Raw genomic sequence first — 27419 nt, 5'->3', positions numbered from 1 at the left:
GAATTTCAGTGTCTCTCTTATTTGTGGCAAAGTGCCTGAGTATGTCCTCATGGGTCTGTTACTTTGGGGTTGGGGGGGAGAGTGTCTCTAACACTGAGTATCTAAGTGCCTCTTCCTCACTAGGGATCTCAGAGAGTCTGTGTTTCTTTGTTTCGTGTCTTTTTGTCTACGTTGTCTACAGGTATGCTCATTTCTACCCTCTTTGTAAAGGGAGAACTCCTAGACCCCACCAAACCCTTCTTTTTACTGATGGGGAAACGGAGCTGCCAGGGAGAGGGGCCACCCATGACAGCTGAGTGGAAACAAGAGGAGACAGAAGTGTGGTTATAAAGTTTTATGTGATCTGAGCCCCTCTAGAGGTGCCGGAGTTCACACCTCTGTACAGGGGGGCTTGAGGGATTGGCTCAGGGGGGCAGCATGGACCAAAAGGAGGGAAATCGTCTCCTGGGGAAAGGAGGCATCCCCAATGCATTACTGCACAGGCTTGAGGGGAGCCATGCCCCCACATGAGGGGAGGAGGAAGCAGAGGTGGCTCAGAAGGGGAGAGTCACACAGAATACTATTAGAACCTTGGAATCATACCTTGGAATTCTTGACCTGTAGACCTTTAGAATCTGACAACGTTTGAATCGTAGAACTACAGTGCCTAGGATCTTAAGACTTAGAACTGTGGATTCTTGGACCCTTAATTAAAACCCTAGAAAGGTGGAATGCAGCATAGAACCTAAATGTGTCCAACATTAGAATTGATTAGAACTTTGGTATCTACAACTAACTGTAGTCTTATACCTTAGATGCCAAGGATCCAGAATCTTGGATCAATAGTCTAGAGTGTCTTGGAACACAGAACAGAACAACAGTAGAATCTTAGAGTTTAATAATCTAGAATCTTGAAGCATATGGTCTAGAATCTTAGACAAAGAATCTAGGTTCTTAGACTAAGTCTTAGAACATCCCATCTTAGAACATTAGACCTTCGAACCTCCATCTTTAGACTCTTAGAACTTTTCAATTGCAGATTCTAGAATCTTAGCTCTTTAGGATCCAGAATCTCATAATAAGAGTTTCAAGGATCATAAAGCCTTAGAACTTATAATTAACCATTATTAGAATCTTAGAACTTGAGAAGATAAAATCTTGAAGCCTTATGATGTAGAGTCTTATAGCCCAAAGATTTACAGTCTAGGAGGTTTGCAACTTCCAAGTTTAGAACATTAGGCCTTAAAACCTCCGTGTCTAGAATTGTAGAATCTAGAATCTTATACTCTAAGGACTCAGGACCCTAGAATAACAAAATCTAGAATCATAGAGCCTTAGATCCTAGAACTAGAATCTTAGAGCTTCAGAACCTAAAATCTTGCGGGCTGTATCAAGAATTCTAGAACCAGAAAACTCTCGAGCCACGGACTCTGAGAGCCTTAGAATATAGGCCTTGCAACTTCCATGTCTGGAACCTTAGCACTTTAGAATTAGAGACTTTGGGATTTTAGGTCCTTAGAGCTGAAGACTAATAGCATCTTTGAAACCTCAAACCTTTGCATCTAGACTCTTTCAACCTTAGAATCCAGAATCTTGGAATGCTAGACCTGGGAGGACCCATAGGGATTGCAGCCCAACCCCTTCCTTTTACACCCGGGGACACTGAGGCATGGAGAAGAGAGAGGATCTGTCTGGGATGGAAGCAGAATAGGTAGGAAGAGAAGGCTGTAGTTGGGGGTGGGGCCTGGAGTGGGGAAATAGTTGGGGGGGAGGCTCCCCCAGTGGCAGTGCCTAGCTTGGGTCCTGAGAGGGAGTCCCAGGTGGAGTGTTGTCTCAGGCTCCATCCTCCTGCCCTGGGGGAGTTGGGGAGCTCCTGTCGGCAGGCAGGGTGGGGCCAGGGGCTGTAGAAGGGCAGAGGACATAGCGTCCAGCAGGATGGACCTCAGCTGCAGTGAGGCAACTGCAGGAATCCTTAGGGTCAGGCTGGGTTGGGGGATCAGCTCCTCCAGCAGCTCCAAGTGGTTCAGGATGACCCCCACCCTCATCCATGTTGACATAGAGGATTTCGTCAGGCTCCTGGGCAGGGGGCAGGGCCTTCAGCGTGTTCTCCAGATCTTCCCGAAGCTCTGAGAAACTTGGCCGGTCACGGGGGTTTAGCTCCCAGCACCGGGACATCAGGGCATACCTAGGGCAGCAAAGTGAGGGGTGGAAGACTGAGCAGGAGCTCAGAAGGGGAGCGTTCTGGGAGTTTGGGGGCATTTCATGGAACTGGAAGGAACCATGAGCAGTTTGGGGGCTTCCATTGGGATCTGGGAATTCTCAAGAGTTTCCGAAGGCGGATCCTGGGACACTCGGGAGCTGGAAAGGGTCTTGGGGAGGCTCTCTGGGTATCAGGTGGTGTTCTAGTGAGGGTTTGCTAGAGCAGACTTTGCCCTCAAAGGGCTGGATGAACGTTCTGCTCTCCTCTGTGTGCTGTGAGACAGCAAAATTTGATAAGCTGTGTCCTAAAGGATCCTGAGGATATCTCAGAAGAGACCTGTGAGTTTGGAGAAGCTTAAGATGGCAAACTGGAGGGCTGGTAGAGGGTCCTGGGTGTTGAAGAGCATTGGGGGAAGTGCAGGAGCTCAGGAATCTGGGGTGAATTAGAATTTGGGGTGTGGGGGTCTCAGCATGGCTTCCTCAACAGTCTGAGGGCTTCTGTGCAGGTTTTAGAGGTTTGAGGCCATGTGGGGGTGCTCAGGGTTTTGGAGTGAAATCTGGGATGGGGCAGGGGGCGGGGTGGGGTCCTGAGGATCCTCACAGTCCATCCAGACAGCCCACAGGCTGCTTCAGCCGGTTTCCCTGACACAGGTAGTCATAAATCTCGCTGTTCTCCACTCCGGGATACGGGGTTTGGCCCCGTGTGGCAATCTCCCACATCGTCACCCCGAAGGACCACTGTGGGGGGCAGAGGGGAGAGAATTAGAGGATCTCTCCTGCACAAAGACACCCCCCAAACACATGGGTTCATGGGCATATCCACATTTATGTGCGCAGGTGTCTCATAGCTCTTCACAGCAACGCCGGCACAGGGACACGCTCACAGAGGTCACTTTTGTGCACGTACAGACATGCTCGTCCACACACACGTTTACACACTTCACAGACAGACACAGGGTCTCGTGTGTCACCCTCCACACCCTGGCTGTACACACATATACATACCACCGCCTCCCCCAACCTAAACTGTCCACACGTCTGTCATATGGACCTGCCACCATGCACACGTGGACCTGTACATCTCCCCAGTGTGTCCACACCACCGTTCACAGATGCCCACCACACACCCAAACATGCCTAACCCCTGCGGTTAGGCCCCTGTGCTTCCCAGCTGCAGTGTGAGACAAACAGGTCACTGATCCCCACTCCTGTCAGAGAGGAACCTACCACATCACTCTTGCTGGTGTAGACACGGTCAGCCAGGCTCTCAATGGCGATCCACTTGACTGGCATCTTGGCGATGCGTCCCTGACGGTAGTAGTCCCCGTTGTAGATCTTCTTGGAGAGCCCAAAGTCCGCCACACACACAGACATGTTCTCATTCAGCCTGCCCAGAATGGGGAGAGGAACGGGGTGACCACACTGCCCCCTCCACCAGGAAGCCTGCCCTCCCTCTCAAACACATCTCCATCTCCCACTCAGGCTGTCCTTGTTGGGGGTGAGGATCTGTCAACCCCAGACTGAAGGGAAATGTGTCATGTCTTGTTCCCTCCATATGAAGTTTCATAAACACACCCATGTAACCAGCACCCAGATTAAGAAACAGAACATTGTGGGACATCATCTGGATAAGGAATACCACAGAGCAAAGAAAAAGAAGGAACTAACCAATATGTACAGAGACCTGGGCTAACCTCAAAAACATCACACTGAGCGAAAGAAACCAGACACAAAGGAGTACAAACTGCATGATTCCATTTATATGACATTTGAGAACAGGTGACTCAAGTCCAGAATAAGGGTTTCTCTTGGGGCAGTGACTGGGAAGTCCGTTAGGGAGCCTGCCAGGGCCTAGAAATGTTCTTTATTTTGATCCAGTACCGGTTGTTTACATGAGTCTATAGACAAGTAAACATTCATTAAGCTGCACACAACATAAGGTGTGTCTTAGTGTATGTAAAATATACATTGTTTTTTTTTTAAGTATGAGAAAGAAAGAAACACATTACATTACCAGTCCTCCTTCCTAGCCCTCCAAGGGAAGCCAGAATCTTCCTTTCTTCTATTTGTTTATTTATTTATTTACTTTGGGGGGGAGGGGCAGAGGGAGAGAATCTTCAAGCAGACTTCCTGCTGAGGACGGGGCCAGGACGTGGGATGTGGGGCTTGATCCCACCACCCATGAGATCATGACCTGAGCCGAAACCAAGATCGGACACTTAACCGACTGAGCCACCCAGGCACCCCCACAATCTTCACTTCTAACAGCATGGATTGCTTTTGCTTGCTTTTGTGCTTTACATAAATAAAAGATTCTCTAATTTTTGCATCTGAGTTTCTGGGATTCTATTTTTTTTTTTTAAAGATTTTACTTATTTATTTGAGAGAGAGAGAAAGCATGAAAGGGAAGAGGGTCAGAGGGAGAAACAGACTCCCTGCCGAGCAGGGAGCCCGATGTGGGACTCGATCCCGGGACTTCAGGATCATGACCTGAGCCGAAGGCAGTCGCTTAACCAACTGAGCCACCCAGGAGCCCTAGGATTCTATTTTTTTAAGAGTTGATGAGTTCTCGGGCGCCTGGGTGGCTCAGTCATTAAGCATCTGCCTTTGGCTCAGGTCATGGTCCCAGGGTCCTGGGATCAAGCCCCACATCGGGCTCTCTGCTCAGCGGGAAGCCTGCTTCTCCCTCTCCTACTCCCCCTGCTTGTGTTCCCTCTCTTGCTGTCTCTCTCTGTCAAATAAATAAAATATAAAAAAAAAAAGTGATGAGTTCTAGCCAGGGTGATGGGCTTGGGCAGTGACCAATCAGAAGAGACCCCACAGGCCCCTCATATGGCAGGAGTTACCCTTCAGCTGCTGGGTCCAGGGAAGGTCCAGAGGATCATGGCAGGGAGGCAGAGAGGGGTGATGCTTAAGCATCCAGGCTGGTGGCTGTGGAGAGGGTTGGGAGGCTTGGGGTAGTGGCCAGTTGACAACTAGGTAAGTAAGTATTTCAAATTTTTTTTTCCAAAGAACTTTCTTTTCTTTTTTCTTTTCATTTGTTTATTTTTTTAAGGGGGAGTTGGGGCAGTGGGACAGAGAGAATCTTAAGCATGCTCCACACTCGGCGCAGAGCCTAACACGGGGCTCCATCTCACAACCCTGATATCATGACCTGAGCCAAAATCAAGAGTTGGACGCTTAAATGACTGAGCCACCCAGGTGCCCCAAGAATTTTCTTAAAAAAAAAAAAAAGATTTTATTTATTTATTTTTTAAGTAGGCTCCATGCCCAATGTGCAGCTTGAATTCAACGACCCAAGATCAAGAGTTGCATGCTCTACTCACTGAGCCGGCCAGGCACCCCTTAAAATTTTTTTAAGTTATCTCTACACTCAACATGGGGCTCAAAAATCACAACCAGGTCACCAAGAGTCGCACACTCCACTGACTGAGCCAGCCAGGCACTCCTCAATATTTTGACTTAAAAAAGCAACAGGTGCATTACAATCGGTTGTCTACTCTGATTTTCAGCGTCACTCTTTCATAGGGGGCTTGCCTAGGATCAGCCCAAGTTGCAGAAGGAAAGGAAGTTCCATTTTGACTGAATCTATTGAAGCCTTTACATACATTTTCCAGTTAACAGGAAATACAGGGAACAGAGGAACGAGGCAAATGCCACCACAAGGAAACAGACATATATGTCATATCCTACAAGACAATGGGCATGGTCTCTTCCAAAAGAATATGCTGTAAAAATATTAAAGGGGGGTGGCGCCTGGGTGGCTCAGTCGGTTAAGTGTCCGACTCTTGGTTTCAGCTCAGGTCATGATCTCAGGGTCCTGAGATCGTGCCCTTCTTTGAGCCCCTTGTAGGGCTCCACACTCAGCGCAGAGTCTGCTTATCCCTCTCCCTCCCCCTCTGCCCCTCCCCCCGGCACATATGCACACACTTTCTCTCAATGAATAAATCTTAAAAAAAAAAAAAAAAGGTGGTGGTGGGGGAGGCTATTCCAGATTAAAAAGGCCCAAAGGGGCATAGCAACCAAATGTAGTTGGGGGGACCTTGAATAGATCCTGATTTGGGGCAAAAAAGAAACAGCCCCAAAAGACATTTCGGAGGACAACTGAATTTGAGTATGGATTGGATGGATATGAAGTTATGTTACAAATATGGCATAATCTCCACCAGGATGGTGTATGGGCATCCACTGTACAAGTCTTTCAACTTTCCACATAAAGAATTGGGGAAAAACAAAGAAATGTTCATATTCCCGAGAGTTGCGAACGTTTACACAACTTGAAGAAGATTCCGATTCTCCAGCTCCAGTTTCTGAGTTCATATTATAATGAAACTAATAGTTGAAGCCTGTGTTTATATATACATGCACCATCCTCACCTTAGTTTAAGTCTGGCCTATTTTCAGGCATGTCTGTCGGCCGGGCGGTGGGGGGAGGGTGTCTGGTCCCCTTATTCAATGTGGCCCCTCCCTAAGGGCAGCCCCAGGCATGACACTCAGCATGGAGGGGGACAGAGATGAGGCTTCCATGTTCCCACTGTCGTTGGTCATCTTTGCCCCTCTGCTCACCTGATGCCGCCCACTGAGCCCGCCCTCTTGCCTCTCCTCTCTCCACATCCAAATACCCCTCCAGGATCTCAGTTCCAGGGCCCCTCCTCCAGGAAGGCTCCTCTAATTCCCTTGCTGACCTCTCTATCTCAGTCCTGAGTTCTGGCCTGCCTGAGGGGTATGTGTGTCTAGACCCCTCTGCCATCCTGGAAGGAGGGAAGCAGCTCCCCTGAGGAGGGGACAGTGGCTGGGGGTGGTGGTGAGGGGGGTTCTGTCGAAGGCTCAGCACTCACATGCAGTTCCTGGCGGCCAGGTCTCGGTGTATGAATCTCTTGGTACTCAGATACTCCATGCCACTGGCAATATCTGCCATGAACTTCACCAGCATCTGAGTGGGCAAGAACTGGGGGCAGAGCAGGAGGGAGTTGAGGTCAGCAGCGTCCCTGAGACCCATCCCTCCTCCCTCATTCCCTTCCTGTGTGTGCCTATCTCTGCCCTGCAGTGGCTTCCCATGGCTCCTCTTTCTGACAAGGCCCTATATAATCCCCTCCTGCCTTCCCATCCAGGTTGATCTCCTACTGTCCTTGCTCTGGACGTGCTACCTACGCTCCAGCCAGGGGTCTCCTTTCTGGTTTTCAGACAAACTATGCTTATTTTGGCCTCTAAGCCTTTGCCTGTGGGCTGAGCCCTCTGCTAGGACTGCTTCCCCCCAGATCTCCCCACCTCCCGCCAGTTGGCTCTTCCTTCAAGGTCACCTCCTCAGTAAGACCTTCTCTGTCCACCCAAACTAACTGCCTGGCCTCTCTGTGGTTCATCTGACTCTCTTTCCTTCCTAGCGCTTAAAGTTTTCTTGCTCCCTTATTTGTTAACTTATTTATTTCCTGGTGCCCTCACTGGCAGACGACTCCATGAGAGCAAGCTCTTGGTCACCATGGTCTTCCCAGTGTCTGAGCGGTGCTGGGTACCTGACAGGTGCTCAATTAGTACCTGGGAACCAGACAAGTAAATGTCCCTCACCACTGGCTGGTCCCCGAGCCGGGAATAGAGAAGGAAACTGTGCAGGTCTCCATGTTTCATGAAAGGTAAGATGACCACGGGTGCTGGGAAGCCCTCTCGTTCGGAGCCCTGGAAACAGACACCTGCCGCCCCGCCCCCAGGCAGCCCTGTCACTCCAGCTGGGCAGGAGGGGAAGCCATCCCCTCCCTCAGCTCTGTCTCTCCCTCCCCCTCAAATCTTGCTTCCAAATTGTTGGGGGTGGGGGCGGTGGCAAGGACCAAGCTTCAGAGAAGCCATTTCCAGCACTGTTCCCAGGGAAGTTTCCAGAGCCCTCCTGGGGACCTCAGCTATTTCTGGGAAAGGTCAGAGGTCACATTCCAAGCTGAGGGAAAGAAGGAGGGGGGAGAGCTTGCTGACTCTGAGGGAGGGCGGGGAGCAGGGAGCCTGGAGGTTTGATCTTCCCAGTGCCAGAGGGAGGGGTCTTCCTTCTGGGGTGGCCTCCATGGAACCCGGAGACTCTCTAAACCTGCCCCTCCCTCACCAATGAGCCTCATGACGTTGGGGTGGTCAAATTCCTTCATGCAGACGGCTTCACTCAGGAAATCCTCCAGCTCCGACCTTGTACAGATAGCAACTTGGGGGAGAGAGGAAGGTGGATAAGGAGGAGGAAGAGTCCTTCCTCCCCTCCTCTCCTTCATCATCATCATCTTCATCAAAATGATTACTAAGTACCTGGTGCTGCACTCAGCACTTTATATGTACATATATTAACTCGTTTAACCCTCTGAGGGGCAACTATTATTCTCCCTGTTTTAACGATGGGGAAACCAAGGCACGGAATGGTTCAGGAATCTGCCTAAGGGCACACACAGCTTGCAAGTGGGAGAGGCAGAAGTGAAAGCCAGGTGGGCCAGCTCTGAGGTCCAGGTGCACACACCATGCTAGGCTGCTTCCCTGGGGATCCATACGATTAGTCCCTTTTTATAACTCGGGACACTGGCTCATAGAGGCAAAGCGACTCACCCAAGGTCACACAGCTGGGACTCAAACCTAGGTGGAGAGCGTAACTGGGGACATAAGAAGTGCTCAATAAAGAATGAATCGGGAGACACTGATGACTCCATAACCCAAGCTTTTAGCCCCAGTGATTGAGAGAAAGGATCCTTCTTCCCTCACCACCAGCTGCAGCCTGACCCTCAATGCCTCTTCCCTGTATGGAAAGGACTTGGCCCTGGACTTCCTGTGCTGTGTGACCCTAGACTGGCTCCCACCCTCTGTTATTTACTGACCACGTAAATAATATAGTCACAGTCCACATTAATTGCACATACTACATACCACCCCTAGCATTAAGTGCTTCAGCTCATCCTAGGAGGCAAGAATATTATGATTCTTTTTTTTTTTTTTTCCGGATAAAGGAATGCAGCTCAGAGAGGGAGAGTCATTTACCTGAGATCACACAGCTGATAAATGATGAAGCCAGGTGTGCCTCATTCCAGACCTTCCCCTGTTCTGTTAGGTATCACAGGGGGCTGGTCCTCAAAAACTACATTTCCCAGGCTCCCTTTCATACTGTTTTCCTGTTGGAGTTTGCCAAGGGGAAGCACTGATGGGAGACTGGCAGGTGGGTGGGCGGAGAAGGAGAAGTCAAGGTATTTCACCTTGTCCTTACTGCTTGTCCCTTGACCCTTACTGCTTCCAACACTGCCTTGATGGTGGCTGTATGTTTCAAGCTCCCACAAGGTAGCCTCTAAATCTGCAATCCCAAATCCCACCAGGCGTCCCTGGCTGTGGGCTATGGTAACACCACTTCCTCCTTCTGCCCTTCAGGTCTTGGGGTAGAAGTAATGTACTGCTGCTGCTACTCTCCAGCTTCACTGCTCCCAGTCATTCCTGCACCTCTGTAGTAAACCTCCCCATATTAAATTCTTCCTGTCAAAGTACCTAGCATGGACTCCACTTCCTGTCTGGAAACCCTGAGATTCTGTGGCAGGGCTAATTTGCTACCCGCTTTTCTGCTCTCCTGCCTAGTTAGGGCATAGAGAAAAGGCCTAGGGTTAGGGGGTGGGGATCCCATCTGAGCAGACATGCAAGCTCAGACTCACTCTTCATTGTCTTCACAGCCACCTTGAGGATGGAGTCATCCTGGTTGAGCTGGCCCTCCATCACGGCTCCAAATTCTCCTGCGGGGAACCGGAGGGAGACATTGACCTCAGGGGGGCTTGTGGGGACTGCATTTCTTGATTTCTTGTGACTGGGTATGGGTGGGGAAGTGAAGGACTTCATGGTTCAGGGGAATGTGCTGGGGGAGATGGGGCAGACTCACCTTCTCCCAGCGTCTTCCCCAGGGCCACCTTATGCCGGTCTACCATCACATCCCGAAGCTTCTCCTTCAGCTCTTCACTGATACCCAGGCTGTTCACTGCATGGGGGCGGGGGCGGTGGTGGTGAGGGTGGACAGAGCCATGGAGCAGGGCTGACCCTCAGGAGACATTTGGGTGTCAAGAGGGATGTGCCCATTATTAAAGTACTGAAATACTGGGCGCCTGGGTGGCTCGGTTGGTTAAGCGACTGCCTTCGGCTCAGGTCATGATCCTGGAGTCCCGGGATCGAGTCCCACAAGGGGCTCCCTACTCAGTGGTGAGTCTGCTTCTCCCTCGGACCCTCCCCCCCTCATGCTCTCTCTATCTCATTCTCTCTCTCTCAAATAAATAAATAAATCTTAAAAAAATACTGAAATACTTCTGCATTCATTCAAAACCAGCTACTGCCCTGAGCATACATCCCACCCTGGCTCCTCCTGTAGACCCCCTGAATCTTCTCCCAAACCTGCAGCTGAAGGGTTAGAGCCTGGAACATAATCTTGCACCACTGGGCACCCCGATTAATCAGTGTTCTGCCATACTGGTTGCTAAAAATATTTTTAGCAACTTTTTATTGAATTATAATTTGCACAAATCATAAGGGAGCAGCTCAGCGATTTCTTTCTGAGAGAGAGAGAGAGAGCACACACTCCCACGTGCGAGATTGGGAGGAGGGGCAGAGAGAGAGGGAGAGAGAGAATTCCAAGCAGACTCCCTGCTGAGCCTGGAGCCCGACACCGGGCTCAATCTCACAACTCTGAGATCATGACTTGAGCTGAAATCAAGAGTTGGCTGCTTAACAGACTGAGCCACCCAGGTGCTCCCCACCCCCCAGTTTTTAAAAAGATTTATTTATTTTACAGAGAGCGTGCATGCAAGTGGGGTGGGGCGGGGCAGAGGGAGAGAATCTTCAAGCAGACTCCCCGATGAGCAGGGATCCCCACACGGGGCTCAATCTCACTACCCATGAGATCATGACCTGAGCCGAAACCCAGAGTTGGACGCTCAACCAACGGAGCCACCCAGGCACCCCAGCTCAGTGGATTTTTACAAAGGAAACACAACAGTGTAACCAGCACCCAGGTCAAGAACAGACCATGCCCTGCTCTCTCAAGAGTGGCCACTTTCCTGATTTCTCTTACCATAGATTGGCCTTCTGTGTTTGGAGATATTATTATCACTGTGGAATCATATACTATGTTCTCCTTTGTGTCTGGCTTCTTTCACTCAACACGGTGTCTATGAGACAGCCACAATGTAGCTCTCCTGTGTAGCTGTAATTTATTTTCATTGCTCTATAGCAACAATTCTCAAATTTCAGGACCCCTTCACATTCTTAAAATTACGGAGGACGGCAAAAAGCTTTCGTTCAGGGGGCTTATATGGATCAACACTCAGTGTATTCAAAGTTAAAATGGACAGAGTTTTCAAACACAAGAAAAAACGAGCACACGTTCGTCAACCAACAGAGTGATGACATCATCACGTATTAGAGAGCTTCTGGAAAACTCCACGGAACACGTGTGAGAGAATGGGAGTGTAAAAGGGCAAATAACATCTTGGAATTATTATGAAAATAGTTTTGACCTCATGGACCCCCTGCAGAGGTCTCAGGGACCCCCTGGGACCCAACTCACACTCTGAGAACCTCAGCTGCACGTTACTCCACTAGAGCACCATGACTTCCTTGTTTCCTATTCTTGCTTCTCTTAAATAAATGTCTTTCCCAGCCCCTTCTGATATCTCCCGGGGGCCCCGGCAGCCTTCTCACGGTGTGCTGGGGAGAGACATCACTCTGTCCCTTTCCTTTCTGGATTTAAGCTTTCCCAGCTGGAAAGATGAAGAGGTTTGACGAGGTGGCCTCTGCGGTCCCTTCAGAGCTGGGACCCTCCATAATTCCACAGCCTTAGAGAGAGTCTAGAGTTCTAAGAGCCTATGGTTTTCAAGATCTTAAAGGTCTATAGTATTGAGCCTGTGATTGTTTCATTCAAGATCGACTCTACCTCTCTAACATTCTATAATCCCAAGAGGCAGTTCAGAGGATGGACTTCAGAGCAAAATGACCTGGTTTTGAAGCCCAGCTGTCCAACTTGCAAGCTGTGTGGCCTTGAGGAACTTACTTCACCACTCTTTTGCCAGAGCTTCCTCGTCTATGAAGTAGGGGGTGGGGTGACGAACCTACCATTTTGGGTTGTCGTGAGGATTCAATTAAATGACATGTGTAGCACCTGTCACATAGGAAGTGCTAGGTTGGCTATCATCACTGGCTTCACACTCATCCTACCACCCTGTCCTCTTCATTGCCATCATTGTCATATTTAATCATCATTACACTGTTCTAGTATCCTGTGGCTCTGAGGTTTGGTCTATGATTTTTTGTCTAAGACCCTATTATTCTAAGGGTCTGTGTGGTTTCACAGTTCTGTTGTTCTTAGGGTCTGTGGTTCTCACGTCCTAGCATTCCAAGGTCTTTGGAAACTTTTGGTTCATGCATCAACAGGAGCCCAGCAGGCCCCAATGTCTACACTCGTCATCCCCCCACCAGGGCAGGGAGGAGTGAGGTTCACTTACGGGTGGCTTCAGTGGTCCGGCGACTGTAGGACTTGCGAACACGGTACCTGACCACCAGCTCACCCCTCTCCACTGTTGGTTCAAACACCTCTCTGGGGGGGAATGGGCAGGAGGTGAGGGCAGGGCAGAACCAGGGGCAGCCCGCTCCTTCTGACAGCAGTGAAAGTGAACACCACCCTAACCCCAAGCCCTGCCCACCCTCCCCTCCAGCATTTGCTGAGCATGTCTTGGATTTCTACCCCCTGCCTTCCATCCATCACCCAATCCTTGATCTCATCCTGATTCTTGGAAATCTCTTGTCCCACACCAGCCTCCTCATGGCCTCCCTGACTCCAGCCTCTCCATCCCAGTCCACACAAACCTCCCTACTTACGTAGTTCCAACTCACCCATAGCGGGTCTCCTTCTTCCGCCGGTGGACGAGGAACAGGGCCAAGATGAGGACACAGCCGGCGGCCACAACTGCTCCCAGCAGTACATACCACCAGGGCCATGAGAAGGCAGGGGCTGGGGGCTCACTCACTGTCAGGGAGTATGGCACACAGGTCATGGGGGAAGCCCTGGATCCTGCTCCCCGGGCCCCAAAGATGGGATGTTAGAGGGAGACAGATGTGGAAATATCTAATGAGGCATGTGTTAGGGTGCATTCACTTATCCAAGGAGATGGACTTGGGTGTGGAAAGCAGGTGAGCGGGGGAGAGAATGCATGGAGGGTAGGATGGGTGTGTGGGGCGTGCACAAGGAGTATGAGACTTGTGGACAAATGGCCAAGGAATGGTCTTGAGGAGTGTGCGCTGATGATGGAGGGGTTCCCACAAAGCGAAGGATGGGAGAGAAATACATATGCAAAGAAAGGTGCACAGAATGTCAGATGAGTGTTCAAGGAGTTTGGGGCATGTGAGTGAGGAGTAGTCAAGGAGTTTTGGATACAAGTAGTGAGCAGTGATTTAATAAAGATGTGACTCTGGTGTGAGAGGAGTGTGGGCATGCGATGGGCTGAAATGGTGTGTAAAAAGATGGGAATGGGTACATGCAGAGTGTACCAGGAGTTTGGTGTGGGTGTGTACAGAGTGGGAATGGGTTATGATTGGCAAGGGGTGAGGAGTATCGATGGGTGTACAAGGAGAACTGAAGAGTGTGGGATAGTGTCAACCCAAAGCCTCCCAGTATTTGCAATGTGGGATATATGGTGAGGGTGTGAAAAGTATTCAGAGTTTGTGAATGAGAATTGTGGGTGTGCACTGGGTTTTGGAGGCATGGGTGAGGAACAAAGGATTGCAATAGGATGAAAGGGAAAGGAGGCTGGGATTAGTGTAGAAAGGGTATGCAAAGAAATGCAGGAAGGCACGTAAGGAATACCTAAGGTAGAGTTACAAGAGGTGAGCTGTCATATAGTACCAGGAGGGTACAATGGGTGTAGAAGGAATGTTTGAGAATTGCTGGAGAAATATTTGAGAGGCATGGATTTGAAGGGGATAACTCATCTGTCTGCCCATCCATCCAACCATCCATCCCACATCCATCCATCCATCCCACATCCATCCATCCATCCATCCATCCATCCATCCATCCACCATTCATTGAGTACCTACAATGTGCGGGGCCATTCCAGGTAACTCCATCAAGGACCACACAAACCCAAGAAGTAGAAGATTGATGTGATGAGTTTGAGATAGAGTGATGAGTTTGAGAAACATGAAAGCAATGGCAATGGGTATGTTTGTAGTGATGGGGTCCTCAGTGGGCGTTGAGGGAAAGGAGGGAGGAGAGAGGGTGCGAAGCCTTACCCAGCTGGTGGACTGGTTGTCCTTGTCCTGTGAGGAGAAAGGACAGAGGCAGGACATACTCAGAGAGGGTAAGACTGGTGTGACATGGGCGAGGCTCCTGTTAAGCTTCCGGGTGGGAAAAGAGCCTAGATTGGGGTAAGTAACACTGAAAGGTACAGGGAGCAAGTCAGGGGTATCTGCGTGAGACAGGGTCCTTGTGAATTGGTTGAAGAGGGCTGAACAGGACCGTGGAGTTACCTGGGCGCCAGGGCTCTAGGGGCACAGGGAGGCTCCAGGGTCCATCCCCAGCGGCAGTGTAGGCTGCCACACACACCGTCAGGTTGGGGACAGTCCCGTCTCCCCGCAGCTCCAGGGTCACCTCTCTTTTTAGCCCTATGTCCATGAGCACCTAGGACATCCAGATGTAGCATCAGGGTAGAGCCCCCCCACCCGCCCCTAACCCTTAAGACTTCACCCTCAGCCTGAAGTCCCCATCTTTCTCAAAGCCCCCACCTCCCCCGCAGCCCCTGCCCCCTACCTCCTCCTAAGCTTCATCCCTTGCCACCACCCCTACCTCCATTCTCCACCCCCATGCCCGCTCCACCATCAACTCCACCGGGACCGGGGCTTTGCCTCATTTATCGCCCATCGTCAAGTGCTAGCAAGGGAGGGACTGAACCCTCATCTTTCGACCCACATTTCTCTATCCCCTCCTAACCCCCCACCCCCTCTCCCACCCCATTTCTCCAACCCAGGGTGCTGCTAGCTCCAAGACCACCTTTGCGCCCATTAGGAAAAGTCACCAGTTCTTCAAGATGTTCTACGATTATCTGCTATAGAATCGTAGAACTTCCCCGGACCCCTTAAGCCTCCCCAGAATGTGCTCTCCTAGGTGCAGTATGATCTCGTACTACCCCAACGCGCACCACTGTCCAGTCTGCCTTGCCATCCCCTCCCCATCTTCCTCCTCCCAGCCATTCCGCCCCAGCCCTGCCAGCAGCACCCACCTCGGGGGTGTCCTGGCCTCGATAGGCCAGCCGGTACCCCAACAGGGTGCCCTGCAGGGGCGCCCTTGGCTCCTGCCAACGCACGAGGGCTTGGCTCCCATTCCGCATAGCGCTAACATTCTCGGGGGGGCCCAGGGGCACTGGAGGACAGGGGAGAGGGGAAGCTGGCACCCCCACCTCTTCCTGACCCCCTCCCCTGTTCTTAGGAAGCGGGGACAGGGTGCAAAGGGCATGCGCGTGGGCACCTCGTGCAGGCCTCCCATGAGCGGAAGCATGGGGAAGAGGCCTGGGAGAGATGCCGGTGGGCCACGCTGAGGAGTCCAGGGCTGGGCGGGAGGGACTGAGGCCACATGGGGTCAAGGGGTGATAGGAGATGCTGGGGGTGGCACTGAGGCGAGCAGTGACATCTGCCTCACACCAGCCCCTTCTTACCTCCCTCTGGTGTCTCCACAGGAAGCCAGTGGGTCCAGGGTGAGGGGCCCTGGCTACTGGTACAGGCCACCCGGATGTGGTAAGGAGTGTGAGGATGGAGGCTACCCAGCCGAAGTCGGTGAGGGGGAACGGATGCTTGCAAGGTGAGAGGCTCCTCTGGGGGGTCTGGCTCTCCCAGCCAGACGCCCACCCCATCGTCTGACAGCACAGCCTGGGGAGAGGGATGGGGCGGAGGATGGGACAGCCATGAAATCTCAAGAGGGGCTCACACAAGTCGGCGGTGGTGGTCCCAGGGTGATGATACAACTTTGCAAGGGTGTGTGTGTGTGTGTGTGTGTGCGTGTGTGTGTGTGTGTGAGAGAGAGAGAGAGAGCTCCATGCTGGTGTAACATGGGACCTGCATTTGCAAAGTGAGAAGACCCCCCCAGTTGCACGACGTGGCTCTGTCATCACTTGCAAAAGCCACCTCTGGCAAGACTTTCCCTCTCTGAGCCTGTTTCCTCATCTGGAACATGGGCACTTGGAGGAGTGGATGCCTTCCAGGACTGCCTAAAGGCTGAACGTCGGAGAAGCCGCACAGCACATGGCAGGTGGTCAGCATCAATAAAATGACAATGACATTCAACCACAGGCAAAGCAATATCTTACAAGAGAAGTCAGAAGAGTGGGCACCTCTGGGAACTGAGGGACCCTTGTGGGGAGCTGGTGGGTGGTGATCTGGAGTGTGGTGACATGGGTGAATATTCGTGTTTAACAATCTAGGAGTACACCAAAGATTACGCATATCATGGATATCTGAATAAAAGAGAAAAACCCTTTACACATCTGAACTCATTTGACCCTGACCTCAGCCCTGTGTGTGGGTACCGTGTGCATCCCCACTTACAGATGAGGACAGTGCATCTCAGAGAGATGGAATCACTTGCCCAAGGTCACCAGCTTGTCACTGATGAAGCTGGAAACTAAACCCCAACCTGTCTTCAAAACTTTTGCCTTGGGGCGCCTGGGTGGCTCAGTCGGTTAAGCGTCTGCCTTCGGCTCAGGTCATGATCTCAGGGTCCTGGGATGGAGCCCCACGTAAGTCTCCAGACTCAGCAGGGAGCCTGCTTCTCCCTCTCCCTCTGCCCCTCTCCCCTGCTCGTGCTCACTCTCTCTCCCTCAAAGAAATAAATAAAAATCTTAAAAAAAAATAAGAACATCGGCGATAGTAACAATACTTCTCTGTTCAGAGAGGCAGTGGAGCTTCGCGCTAAGCACAGACGCTGGATCTGGGGTTCAGTTCCAGCCTCTACCAGATCCTAGCACCGTGCCTTAGTTTCCTCGTCTGGTAAATGGGATAATAACAATGGCTCCCTAACTTGCAGGGTTGACTGAATTGATGCGTGTAAGCGTTTAGAGGAGCTTGCGCACACTGAGTGTTTATTGTTATTATTGTGTGTGTGTGCGTGAGAGGTTGCCGGGCTGCAAGTGTCAAAGTGCACGCCCTATACGGCGTCCCAAGGTGGGACGCTTGCCTGGTCCCTGGGAATAGCGTGATCAGCATGGCAGGGGCCACAGCGGGGGAAGACATCTGTACAGCCCTGCCACACAGAACCACAAACCCTCTACAGCCACACATCGCAGCCCCACACTGCAAAGAGGCTGCCGGTCCCCGCCCCCCACCCCCCCCAACCCCGGCGGAGCAACCCAGAGACCCAACCACACTGCCACACCGCGTGTTCACAAGGAGTTTACTGCTTACAGGTGCGCACCCAAAGAATCTTGGATATCCAAGTCCTGGCTTGGGTATCATTTTTTGTGTGACCTAGAGTGGGTGTCTTTACTTCTCTAAGTCTCCATTCCTATCTCTGGAAAACAGGCATCCAGGAGCCCCTACCTGGCAGGGTGCGAGGCTTAATGACACGCTGCACGTAAGCCGGTGTGCACAGCCTATCAACAGCTAACATTTCTGGAGTGCCAACTCGGTGTCATGCACCCTGGCAAGTGTGCAATCCTGATGAACCCACAACCTTTTTACCGACACCCTCTGAGGTCCCTTTCTTTTTTTCATTCCCATTTTACAGATGAGGAAACAGAGGCCCGGAGAGGTTCAGCAGCTTGCCCAAAGTCACACAGACCCCTGTGGGGAGAGGATCGCACTGCAAGGCCTGGGAGGGCATGGGCAGATGGGGGGTAACAGGATGGGGGGGCTGGGGGAGCTGTCCCACGCCTGCTCTCTGACCTGCAGTGACAGATGAGAGGGGAACCTCTGCTAGGACAAAGGGGACACAGGGACCTCGGCCCAGACAGTCAGCCTCCCGGTGCTCACTCCCACTTCTCTTTTCCCTCTGACCCTCCCATTTGAACCCTCCTGCCCCAGGCCAGGCACAGCAGGAAGTGAGCCCTGGAGAAGGAAGAGGTCACACTTCTGCTTTTCTTGGGCACTGGACGCATGTGGGTTGGGGGGGGGACAGCTGATGCCTGACCTGGCATTTGAGGTCTCCCAAGCGGGCCCAGCCTTGGGGATTTAATCAGTTTTATCCTTTTAAGCCCATGGGGAAGGCAGGTCACTTCCCCCCTCTGGGCCTCAGTTCCCTACCTTGGAAACGGGAGGGCTCACAGATTACTTTCTAGGGTTAAAGTGACAAGTGGATGAGATAATGTCCAGGGCACGTAAATACCAGAATGACAGCTCTTACTTAATCAAGCGCTGGCTCTGAATGGTCTCTAAGGAGGTGAGGGGGGCTGGTTGGGTTTGGGGAGATGAGGATTCGAATCCCACCTCGGCCTCTTCCTGGCCGTGATCTTGGCCAGGTTGTTTAACTACTCTGAGCCTTAGTTTCTTCATCTGGAAAGCGGGTGTCTCCACAGACCCTGCTCCATGAACACACAAAGGGGTGTGCATAAAGCCACCAAATAAGGCCCAGCACAGAGCTGAAGCTCCATAAAAGCTGGTCATTACTAATTATTGTCATCTGTCATGGCACGCACTGTCCCACCCTCACTCCAAGTTCCAAATCTCAAAGAACTTCAGGCCAGAACTGGGTCTCGTATTCAGAGATCTGCGTTTGTTTTTCTTAGCGTAGAACAGACACGACTTTGGTGCCCAAGACTGAGACTCAGGTCTCCTCCTGCAAACGTGTCCTGCTCTAGGTCTGACTCTGCGCTGGGCAATCGTGAGGACCCAGCGGCGACTGAGACAGGCCAGGACCAGCCCTCCCAGGGCTCCCAGTCCGGTGGGGAGACAGACTCACCCCCAGACAGTGACAACCCAGAGTGATCAGGGCTGGGATGGGAGAAGCACAGGGCTGTGGGTACCCGGGGGTGACAGAGATGGCTCTGAGCCCTGCTGTCTCAGGATTCCCACTCTGGCCAGAGTCAATATTACTAATCCTAAAAAAAAAAAAAAAGTTAAAACAGCTGATAGTTTATTATGCATTTCCTGTGTTCCAGATACTATTTTAAGGTTGCTCCTGGCATTCACTCATTGAATTCTTACAACAGGCTTATCTGCCCATTTCACAGGTGAGAGGACTGAGGTCCAGTGAGGTTAAGTCACGGGCCCAAGCTCCTGCAGCCACTGCTGGTGGAGTCAGGATTTGAAGCCAGGGCATTTGGCATGACTCGAGGCTCTACTGCCTTTCAACACAGGAATGGCTGGGAAGGGCTGCTTTCCCAGGATGGGGCTGGTGGCTTATGTGTGGCGGAAGGAGGGCTGAGCAAAGTCTGAGGTCTCACCTGCAGGGTGCAGTGCGTGAGGGGGTAGATGCCGCTCAGGCCTGGGGTCCAAGCCACCTCCAGCTCTGTGGGCTGGCGGGAAACCAGGTGGAGGTCGCGAGGCCGCTGGGGGAGCACTGTGGAGAGATGAGGAGAGGGACTGACCCTGGGGGGGCCTTTGCCCAAAGCTCTTCCCCCCAGCCCCCCTGCCCTCTACCCCAGCTCTGACCTTTGGCCCAGACCCCACACCCTCTGACACCCAGCTCCCCAGCTCCCTTTCCTATCACCTGTGATGGTGGCTGTGCGGGATGTGGTGACCCCCTTGGCGTTATGGGCTTCACAGGAGAAAGAAGACGTCTTGTTCAAGCCTGGGAGTCATAGAAGGAGAGGCCCAGTGTCAGAGAGGGGAAGGAGGGTTTCCCAGGCCATGCTGGGCCACCTCCTACCATGCCCTGCCTGACACTCAGTGTGGCCCACACGGGCACCTGCTTGAAGGGGAGGGGATGAGTTGGGAACACAGGCCTCCAACCCCAGACACAAGGACAGGTTGGTGGCCTCAATCCTAATGCCCCACCACACAGACACACATACATGCAGACACACAAGGGCACACAGACAGATAGAGACACTCATACATATATACACACTCACACACAGACACACACACACACTTAGGCAGAGACACACACATATGCTCACAGACAATACTCAGAAACACACACACTCATACGTGTACACAGGGATACAGTTACACACACACACCAACACACAGTTATACACACACATACAAAAGCACACATACTCATACTTAGACACACACCAACACACACATTCACACACACACACAATCACATACTTGCACACAGACACGGTCACACTGACCCACACAGACACACGTAGGAGCATATATCCCTAGTAGACAAACACTTAAGATAACAGGCCTTCCTGGGTGTGTGTCGGGCTAGAGGTGTCTGCTCCTTTACAAGCTCTAAGCTCAGCTCCTACCAACCCCTGTCCCCATTCTCCACCCGCCATTGGCCCCCGGGTGTTTCTGGAACTCAGGCATCAGACACGTTCCCATCTCGGGAACTTTGCATTTCTGTTCTCTCTGTCTTGTCACAGATGTGCACATGGCTCCCTCCTGTCCTCCTTCACATTTAGGACTCAGACCCCACCTTCTCCGTCACTCTGTCCCTGGCCGCCCTGTTCAGAGCCAGGACCTCACGTCCATAATCTAACCTCTCCCCAGCTTTACTTCTCCTCTTTGGCTCTTCTTGTCACGACATACTTTACCTATTACCTGTATGTCTTGCTCATTGGTTGTCAACTCCGCCCTATGTCAGCTCCAGGAGGGCTGGGGTTTCTGTCTGTTCCGTCCCCTGCTGTGTGCCCCAGGGCCCACGATGGCCTTGCACACAGTAGGTGCTCCATAAATGCTTGTTAAACGAGTGAATGACTTTATGTGTATGCCTTTGCATATCTATGAGTGTTTCTGGGTATGTATGTAGAAATATGAGCCTGTGTAATTCCATGGGTAAGTGACTTAATATGTGTCTTTTTTTTTTTTTTTAGATTTTATTTATTTGAGAGAGAGAGAGAGAGAGGACAGGGAACCCCAAGTAGGGATAGATCCCAGGGCCCTGAGATCGTGAACTTAGCCGAAGGCAGACCTTCACTGGAGCCACCCAAGCGCCTCAATATGTGTCTTGAGTGTTTCTGGGTGTCTGGGGGTAGATTGCCTCCCCTCCCCAGTGTTGTGGTGGTGGGTACACAGGCAGACACACACACACACACACACGCACACACACGCAGCTATATGGCACCCGGAGATGCACACACAGGGAAATATAGACACACACACAGTGTGCGGGTGATAGGATGTAAGAGGACCAAGTCTTGAGTTTGCACGTGTGACCGCAGTTCTGTGTGTGTCTAGGGATGTTGCAGGCTTGTGTGTGTGTCTCTTGCTCCGTCGGCGTGTGTGTTCCCACCACCACCACCATCTACCCGCAGACACAAAGTTTCCTTTTCTCAGTCGGCAGAGGGAGTGGAATGAGGGAAAGTCGGCCGAGGCCGGAAGGGGGTGGGCAGGGAAGCTCCCCAGCGCCGCTGCCCAGGCGGCAGCTCGCAGCCAAGGTCAGGTGCCCGGCCACAGCCCCCGCCGGCGGGGGAGGGGCAGGACGGCCCCGGGCCGGCTGCCGGAGGGGGCGGGGAACCTGGGTCCCTTCCAGCCACCTGGCACGTGGGGGCCCGCCAGGGTCACCGCGCGGGGGCTGGCGCTGCCCGCCCGAGGAGCCCCGGGGCGGGAGGGAGTTCTGGAGCCGGGTCCTGTTCCGACCGCAGCATTCCTGCCCCCGCGTGAGTCACCGGGCGGCCCCCCTCCCGCTCCGGCACTTCCGGCGGCGGCCGGGGGGACGCGCGCGGCCCAGGATCCCCCGTCCTTGGCCTCAGCGCGCACCTTGAGGACGAGGAGAGCAGGGATGGAGGGGCCTGGGACACCCCCCGCCCCTCCAGCGGGCTCTCCCTCCGCGACTGGAGCCGGCCCACTCCAGATGTGCTTTCCAGATGCACTGTCCCTCTGTCTCTCCGCTCCCGCTCCTCCTCCCCCCACCCCCGCGCTTTTTCCGAGGGAATCAGAGGGATGGAAGGAGAGGGGGCACGCCCTGAGTCAGATCGAGGGACAGACACACACAAACGGACAGAATTCCTAGACACAGCACCAACCCCCCACCCTCACGCACACACAATGAATCACACTTAACATACAGGGGCCGTTACTGGCCCAAAAACAGAAAACCGGCCACTGGCTATGCTACATTAGGGGCCGATGTGGTCGCAAACACGCAGTGACACCAATATCCACCCAGTGACTTGTGGGCATCTACACACCGGGGCGACACTGATACACATACATACACAGAGAAACACATATATGTCCACAAACATAAACACACAACCAACCATGGGTTCGTTGACTGCGAACACCTAGCAACGCAACATCCTGCCCCGCTGAAACTGACAAACACCCAGCCCCGTGTGCTGAAATACACACACCGAGCGACACACAGACCTTGAGGTTGAAGTGGCCCAAAAGATACGTACCAGGACGTGAATAAGGTTAATGCTGACTTGCTTGCAAACAGACAGCCAGTCCTTCAAACACAGCTGGACACTCAGGTTGCTTCAGACACACTTACGGAGATGCAGACTATACAAAACACATGCTTGTATAAACACTGATGGAGACACAGAACTGCCATGCGCATAGAGGTGGCACAGACACACACACACACACACACACACTGGTTGGTAAGTCTATCTACTGAGAGACAATCAGGGCTGGGGTTGATACAAGGGAAGATAGGACAGAAGCAGGAGCGAGTCGTTACTGCCTGCTGTGAATCTCTCTCTCTCTCTCTCTCTCACACACACACAAACACACACGCAGATATGGGGTCCATGTGAGAGTCACATACCAACACCCTCACCTTGGGACCTATACATGGAAACCACAGAGACACGCATGGACACAAATACACACGGACAGCCACAGTCAGTGCAAACACACCGAGGAACACCAAGTCGTCCACTGATACATCCTGCCTCCACCAGCAAACAGGTGCCCACACCAAGACACACTCACATCCATAGATGCACACCTGTGAGGTGACACTGTCACTTCTCCACAGGGAGCTATATGGAAAATAGCCACAAAACACTGCCTCCCCGCACTCTGCCATCTTCCCCCCCCTCCCACACACACATACACACTCCACCTTCACGCAGTGAGTCACAGCTGGGAACACACAAACACAAAGAAGGACAGACACCAGGCTGACACCAGTATTCTTAGACACACACACACACACACACACACACACACACACACACACACACACTAAACACCATATAAGCTGGCCTTCCCTGAAGCACGCACAACCCAAGAAGGAGGTTGATGCTGACAGACACACTGAGACCCAGATCCAGAGGGACATGGATACATACACAACCAGACCTCACATACACACTGAAACACACAGACAGACACCCTCCCCTTACAGCTCTACCACACACTGATACACACACAGGCCCTCTCATGCCTGTTGCCCCCGCCCCCAATTTCTCCTTCCTGGGCTGGGCTGGGTGGCCCATCCCCCTCTCCCTTCCCATCTCCAGGGTCCCACCAGGCTGACTCAGACCCCAGAGCCACGGGCCTGAGTCACCCCTCTAGGGGCTGGCATGCTCACCAACCTCTTCCTTGCACACTCAGGGCCCCCGGAATGTTGAGAATGTGGACACCTCCCTCTGGCCTGGGAGACCCTCAGGCAGGAGGAGATCCTCCCCCCAATCCCAGCAGATGGAGGTTGCAGATCGGGGGGTGCGGAAGCTGATGCCCTCCAGGGTCCAGCTGCCTTCCTCTGACTGATCCTCGCCTGGCTGTGTTCCTCCATCCCTCCTTCCTCATTGAGGGAGAAACCTCTGTGTCCAGGGGCCCTAGCCCTGCCTCTGACCGTTCTGTGATCCCAAGCTAGGCCCTGCCCCATCTCTCTGTGGTGCAGAAGGGGATGGTCACCCTGAAGCTAGGAGGCTTTCTGCTGTCACTCCGACCTCCCTGTCCTGTCTCTCTCCACCTTAGGTTACCTCCGTGGTCTGTCCCTTCCTGCATCTCTTGTTCTCTCTCTCTCCCTGTAACTGTCCTTCTCTGTCTTCCACTTTCTCCTCTTTCTCTGCTTTCGGTTCTGTCCCCCCAGGGAAGCTCTTCCAATACAGAGGGGGCAGGTTGAAGGAGGTGGAGGAGAGGAGGGCCTGGTTGCTTCCGGTGCCCGGCTTGGGGTCAAGGGCTGACAAAGGGGCATCAGGCCCACACACACATTTGGGCCATGGGACAGCTCAGGGGAAACCTGGGACAAAGAATTCTATTCGGATAGGCTGGGGGGAATGAAGAGAGACAGAGGCACACGCAGAGAAGCAGAAAGAGACAGAGAAACAGTCAGAGGACAGAGGGCCGGGCAGACGTTCACACAGGGGCATAAAAGCCTCCCTTGCTCCCCATTCCCATCCTGCCTGGCCCTCTAGGCTGAGCACATCCCCGGACTTACCTGGAACTCGAAGCGTTCGCTGGGGGCCGTGGCTCGTGGCTAGAGTCAGGGGGACAGCATCCTGGAGCCAGAGTAGGTCCACAGGCTCTGGGGGTCCCTGGGCCCGGCAGCTCAGGTTGAAGGGGGCGTTGGCGGCCACAGTCCTGTCGTCAGGCTCCTCCAGGAAGTAAGGCAGGCCTGGGGGCATGGTAGTTGCTGAAGGTCCCTCTGAGCCCCCCCAGGTGTCTGCCTTGCTGTTAGGATGTTGCAGGCTGCAGATTCTTTGACCCCTAGATCTGATCCCTCAGGACACCAGAACTTGCTTCAGAGGTCCGACCCCTCACGCCTTGACCCCAAGAAAACACGATCCCAGTACCTGACGCCCCCACCAGCATCGGACCCATGGGACTTCTGAATCCCAGTGAGGAAAGCGAGGCCCCCAGGGGTTGGGGAGAGGGTTAAGTTGTACCTCTGATCCCTAATCCGATCCCCAGAATGTCCTACCCCAACCATGTCGACCCTAGGACATGTCATTAACTCCCAAGATGTTTTCTCCCCCAGGACATATAATCTCACCCAGGCCTGCCGCCAGTAATTCCGAGACTCCCCAGCTTCCCGACCCGCTAAGGGTCTCTGACACTCCCAGGCTGCATGTCCCCTGAATTCTCCAGCACCCTCTGACCACTCAGGTTTCCTGCCTGCCCACGACCCCTGTGCCCAGGGCTCACCCTCCAGCCCAACGTAGCCAGGCTGAGACATGAAGGTCTTTCCTCCCAGGACCACGGCACACTGGTACCTCCCCATGTCCGAGAGCTGCAGGGAGGAGATTCTAACAGGGCAAGAGGAGAGACAGAAAGGTTCAAGGTCTGCGCTGGACACTGGGCGGGGGTCATCAGAATTGAAAGGGTGGGGGGGTCTGGCCTAGAAACTCCTCAGAGCTAAGAAGTGGGTACTATTATTAACTCGTTTTACAGAAGAGGAAAGTGAAACCCAGGGTTACATCACATGCTCCAAGCCACACAGCTAATGAGTGGACTCACTGGGGTTCCAGCCCAGGTGGGGCTCCTGCCCATAATTTTTCACCCACCATGAGATGGAGGTCGGGGGTAGGGGTAGGGGGGCGGGACAGGGATCAGGAGGGATGCGGCTGGTCAGGGGGAGGCTGGGCACCTGAGTTGGCTGACCACTTTCCAGTCATCCTGCCCGTCTTCACCGAGGGGCACCTGGGTCTGGGTACTGTCCGCCAGTTCTAGTGTCTGTCCATCCCGAAGCCAGGTCACCTCGGGGGGCTCCCCCTGAACCTGGAGCTCGCACCGAAGGGCCCCCATGAGTCCCCGGGCACCGGTGATGTTCCTTGGACTCCCCACAAAGGGGTCTGCCTCAGCCTGTGCGCCTGGGGGAGATGGGGAAGAGTTAGCTTAGGAACCCCTGCTTTCCTCCCAGCCTGCCAGGCCCTTAGGCCCACATAGTTGTAAAGTGACCTCAGTGGGGGGGTGGGGGTGGGGGGTGGGGTGGGGTGGGGGTGGGGGGGTGGAGGGTGGAGGCTTTGGGGGAGGATGGGAGCCTTCCCAGGGGACTGGGGTCCGGCCTCCATCCTTCCTAGGGGCCCCGACCCTTGGTCAGTTGGGTAGTAGGCTGGGGATCTGGCAGCCTCCCACGCCCCGAACTGCCCGGCAGGGCCAGCCCCTGCCCCCCCCACCCTTAGGGTCTCTAGAGACTTGACAGATCGGGCTGGTGGATGGTGCCAAAGAAAAAGAGGTGGGGAGGGAGAGGAGAGAGAGAGAGAGAGAAACAGGGAAGGAGATACAGAGAGAAGACAGAGAGAGTCAGACATGAGGAGTCAGAGACAGCAAGGGACAGAGACCGGAGAGACACAGAGGATGAGAGATGAGGAGAGAGATACCCCTGAGAGGGGAAAAATGTTGGGGGAGAGACACCAAAGGCAAACAGAGAGACAGAGACAGAGATAGAGAGATATTATAGAGACACCTAGAAAGTAGGGAGAGAGAAAGTCAGAGACCGGGACAGAGAAATGAAGCCCCACAGAGATGGTGGAGCTAGAACCAGCACCAGAGACCCCCCGCCCCAGAGACGGAGCAGACAGTGATGGGGTAAGGACAAGTGGGGGGGGTGACAGTGACGAGGGTTTTCCCCTAGAGCTCCAGAGCCCTCCTCATCACACTGCCTGACTTCGTACTCCTTTCTGGAAGGTTCCTTCCGGGGCAGCCCCCAGCTCAGCCCCTCTCCCTAAGGCCCCCCCCCCAGTCAAGTCCAGCCCCACTCTGGCCCCCAGCTTTTCTGTCTGTCTGTCCCCCTCTGTGTCCACCTCTTTCCGTCTCTGACCCTCCCAGTTTCTGTTTCTTGTCAGGTTCCTCTCTGAGCCCCTTTCTCTCCCCGGCCTCTCTCCGTTTGACTGGTGCCTCCCTGTCTCCCTCTCTGCTGTCCCAAAGACGCTCCTCGAGCCAGCCCAGACTCCCCCCAACACCTGCCATCCACCCCCACTCCGCTCCCTCCTGTCCCAGCCCAGCCCCGGGTGGTCCTCCCCGACAGGCCCCCATCACTCACCCTTGGGGGCCACGCACCCCCAGCAGCACAGCGCCAAGCACCAGGCCAGCAGGACCCTGCCCATCCTCGGGGCACCACGCAAACGATGCCAAACTTTCCCCAGAAGTTGCTGGGCACCCTGCGGGGGAGGGGGCAGGGCCGGGCTGTCCCCGGCCCTCCCCCCCAGCTCCGGGCTCCCCGGATTTGGCACTGCCCGCCTGCTACGGCGGGGGGGGGGGGCCCT

At 53.4% G+C, this 27419-nt stretch overlaps 1 protein-coding gene across 3 annotated transcripts; it reads right to left on the bottom strand.

Annotated features, from left to right (window-relative positions):
* Positions 1 to 319: 319 nt before the first annotated feature.
* On the bottom strand, positions 320 to 27419 carry AXL (AXL receptor tyrosine kinase). 3 transcript variants are annotated; one of them, XM_028095817.2, is made up of 20 exons: positions 27197 to 27343; positions 25802 to 26024; positions 25360 to 25460; positions 24653 to 24829; positions 19841 to 19921; positions 19575 to 19690; positions 15858 to 16068; positions 15426 to 15565; positions 14677 to 14827; positions 14440 to 14466; positions 13042 to 13174; positions 12654 to 12745; positions 10046 to 10141; positions 9825 to 9902; positions 8261 to 8353; positions 7741 to 7862; positions 7017 to 7126; positions 3406 to 3565; positions 2780 to 2916; positions 320 to 2164 (listed from the first exon to the last, which is right to left on the bottom strand). In XM_028095817.2, the coding sequence occupies exons 1-20, from the start codon at positions 27258 to 27260 to the stop codon at positions 1813 to 1815; spliced, it is 2664 nt and encodes an 887-aa protein (XP_027951618.1). In that variant the 5' UTR covers positions 27261 to 27343; the 3' UTR covers positions 320 to 1812. The 3 variants fall into 3 exon arrangements, with proteins under 3 accessions (XP_027951618.1, XP_087883737.1, XP_027951617.1); XM_088027611.1 differs by lacking the exon at positions 14440 to 14466 and having other exon boundaries at positions 27197 to 27419; XM_028095816.2 differs by lacking the exons at positions 9825 to 9902; positions 10046 to 10141.

The sequence above is a fragment of the Eumetopias jubatus genome, unplaced genomic scaffold (genome assembly GCF_037043125.1).
Source record: "Eumetopias jubatus isolate StellerSeaLion01/CBP00866 unplaced genomic scaffold, mEumJub1_p1.0 scaffold_10, whole genome shotgun sequence".
In the NCBI taxonomy this organism is placed as follows: domain Eukaryota; kingdom Metazoa; phylum Chordata; class Mammalia; order Carnivora; family Otariidae; genus Eumetopias; species Eumetopias jubatus.
The sequence above is the reverse complement of the archived record's forward strand: the minus strand, read 5'-3'. Positions and strand labels throughout refer to the sequence as shown.

What these genes read in the sequence shown, in the direction of transcription:
- AXL (XM_028095817.2), bottom strand. Translation starts at nt 27,260, where the DNA reads ATGGGCAGGGTCCTGCTGGCCTGGTGCTTGGCGCTGTGCTGCTGGGGG. An exon ending in GGGGTGCGTGGCCCCCAAGG is followed by an intron (nt 26,025 to 27,196) that starts GTGAGTGATGGG and finishes CATCTCCCCCAG; the next exon opens with GCGCACAGGCTGAGGCAGAC. An exon ending in TCACGCACTGCACCCTGCAG is followed by an intron (nt 16,069 to 19,574) that starts GTGAGACCTCAG and finishes CCCTCTCCCCAG; the next exon opens with GCTGTGCTGTCAGACGATGG.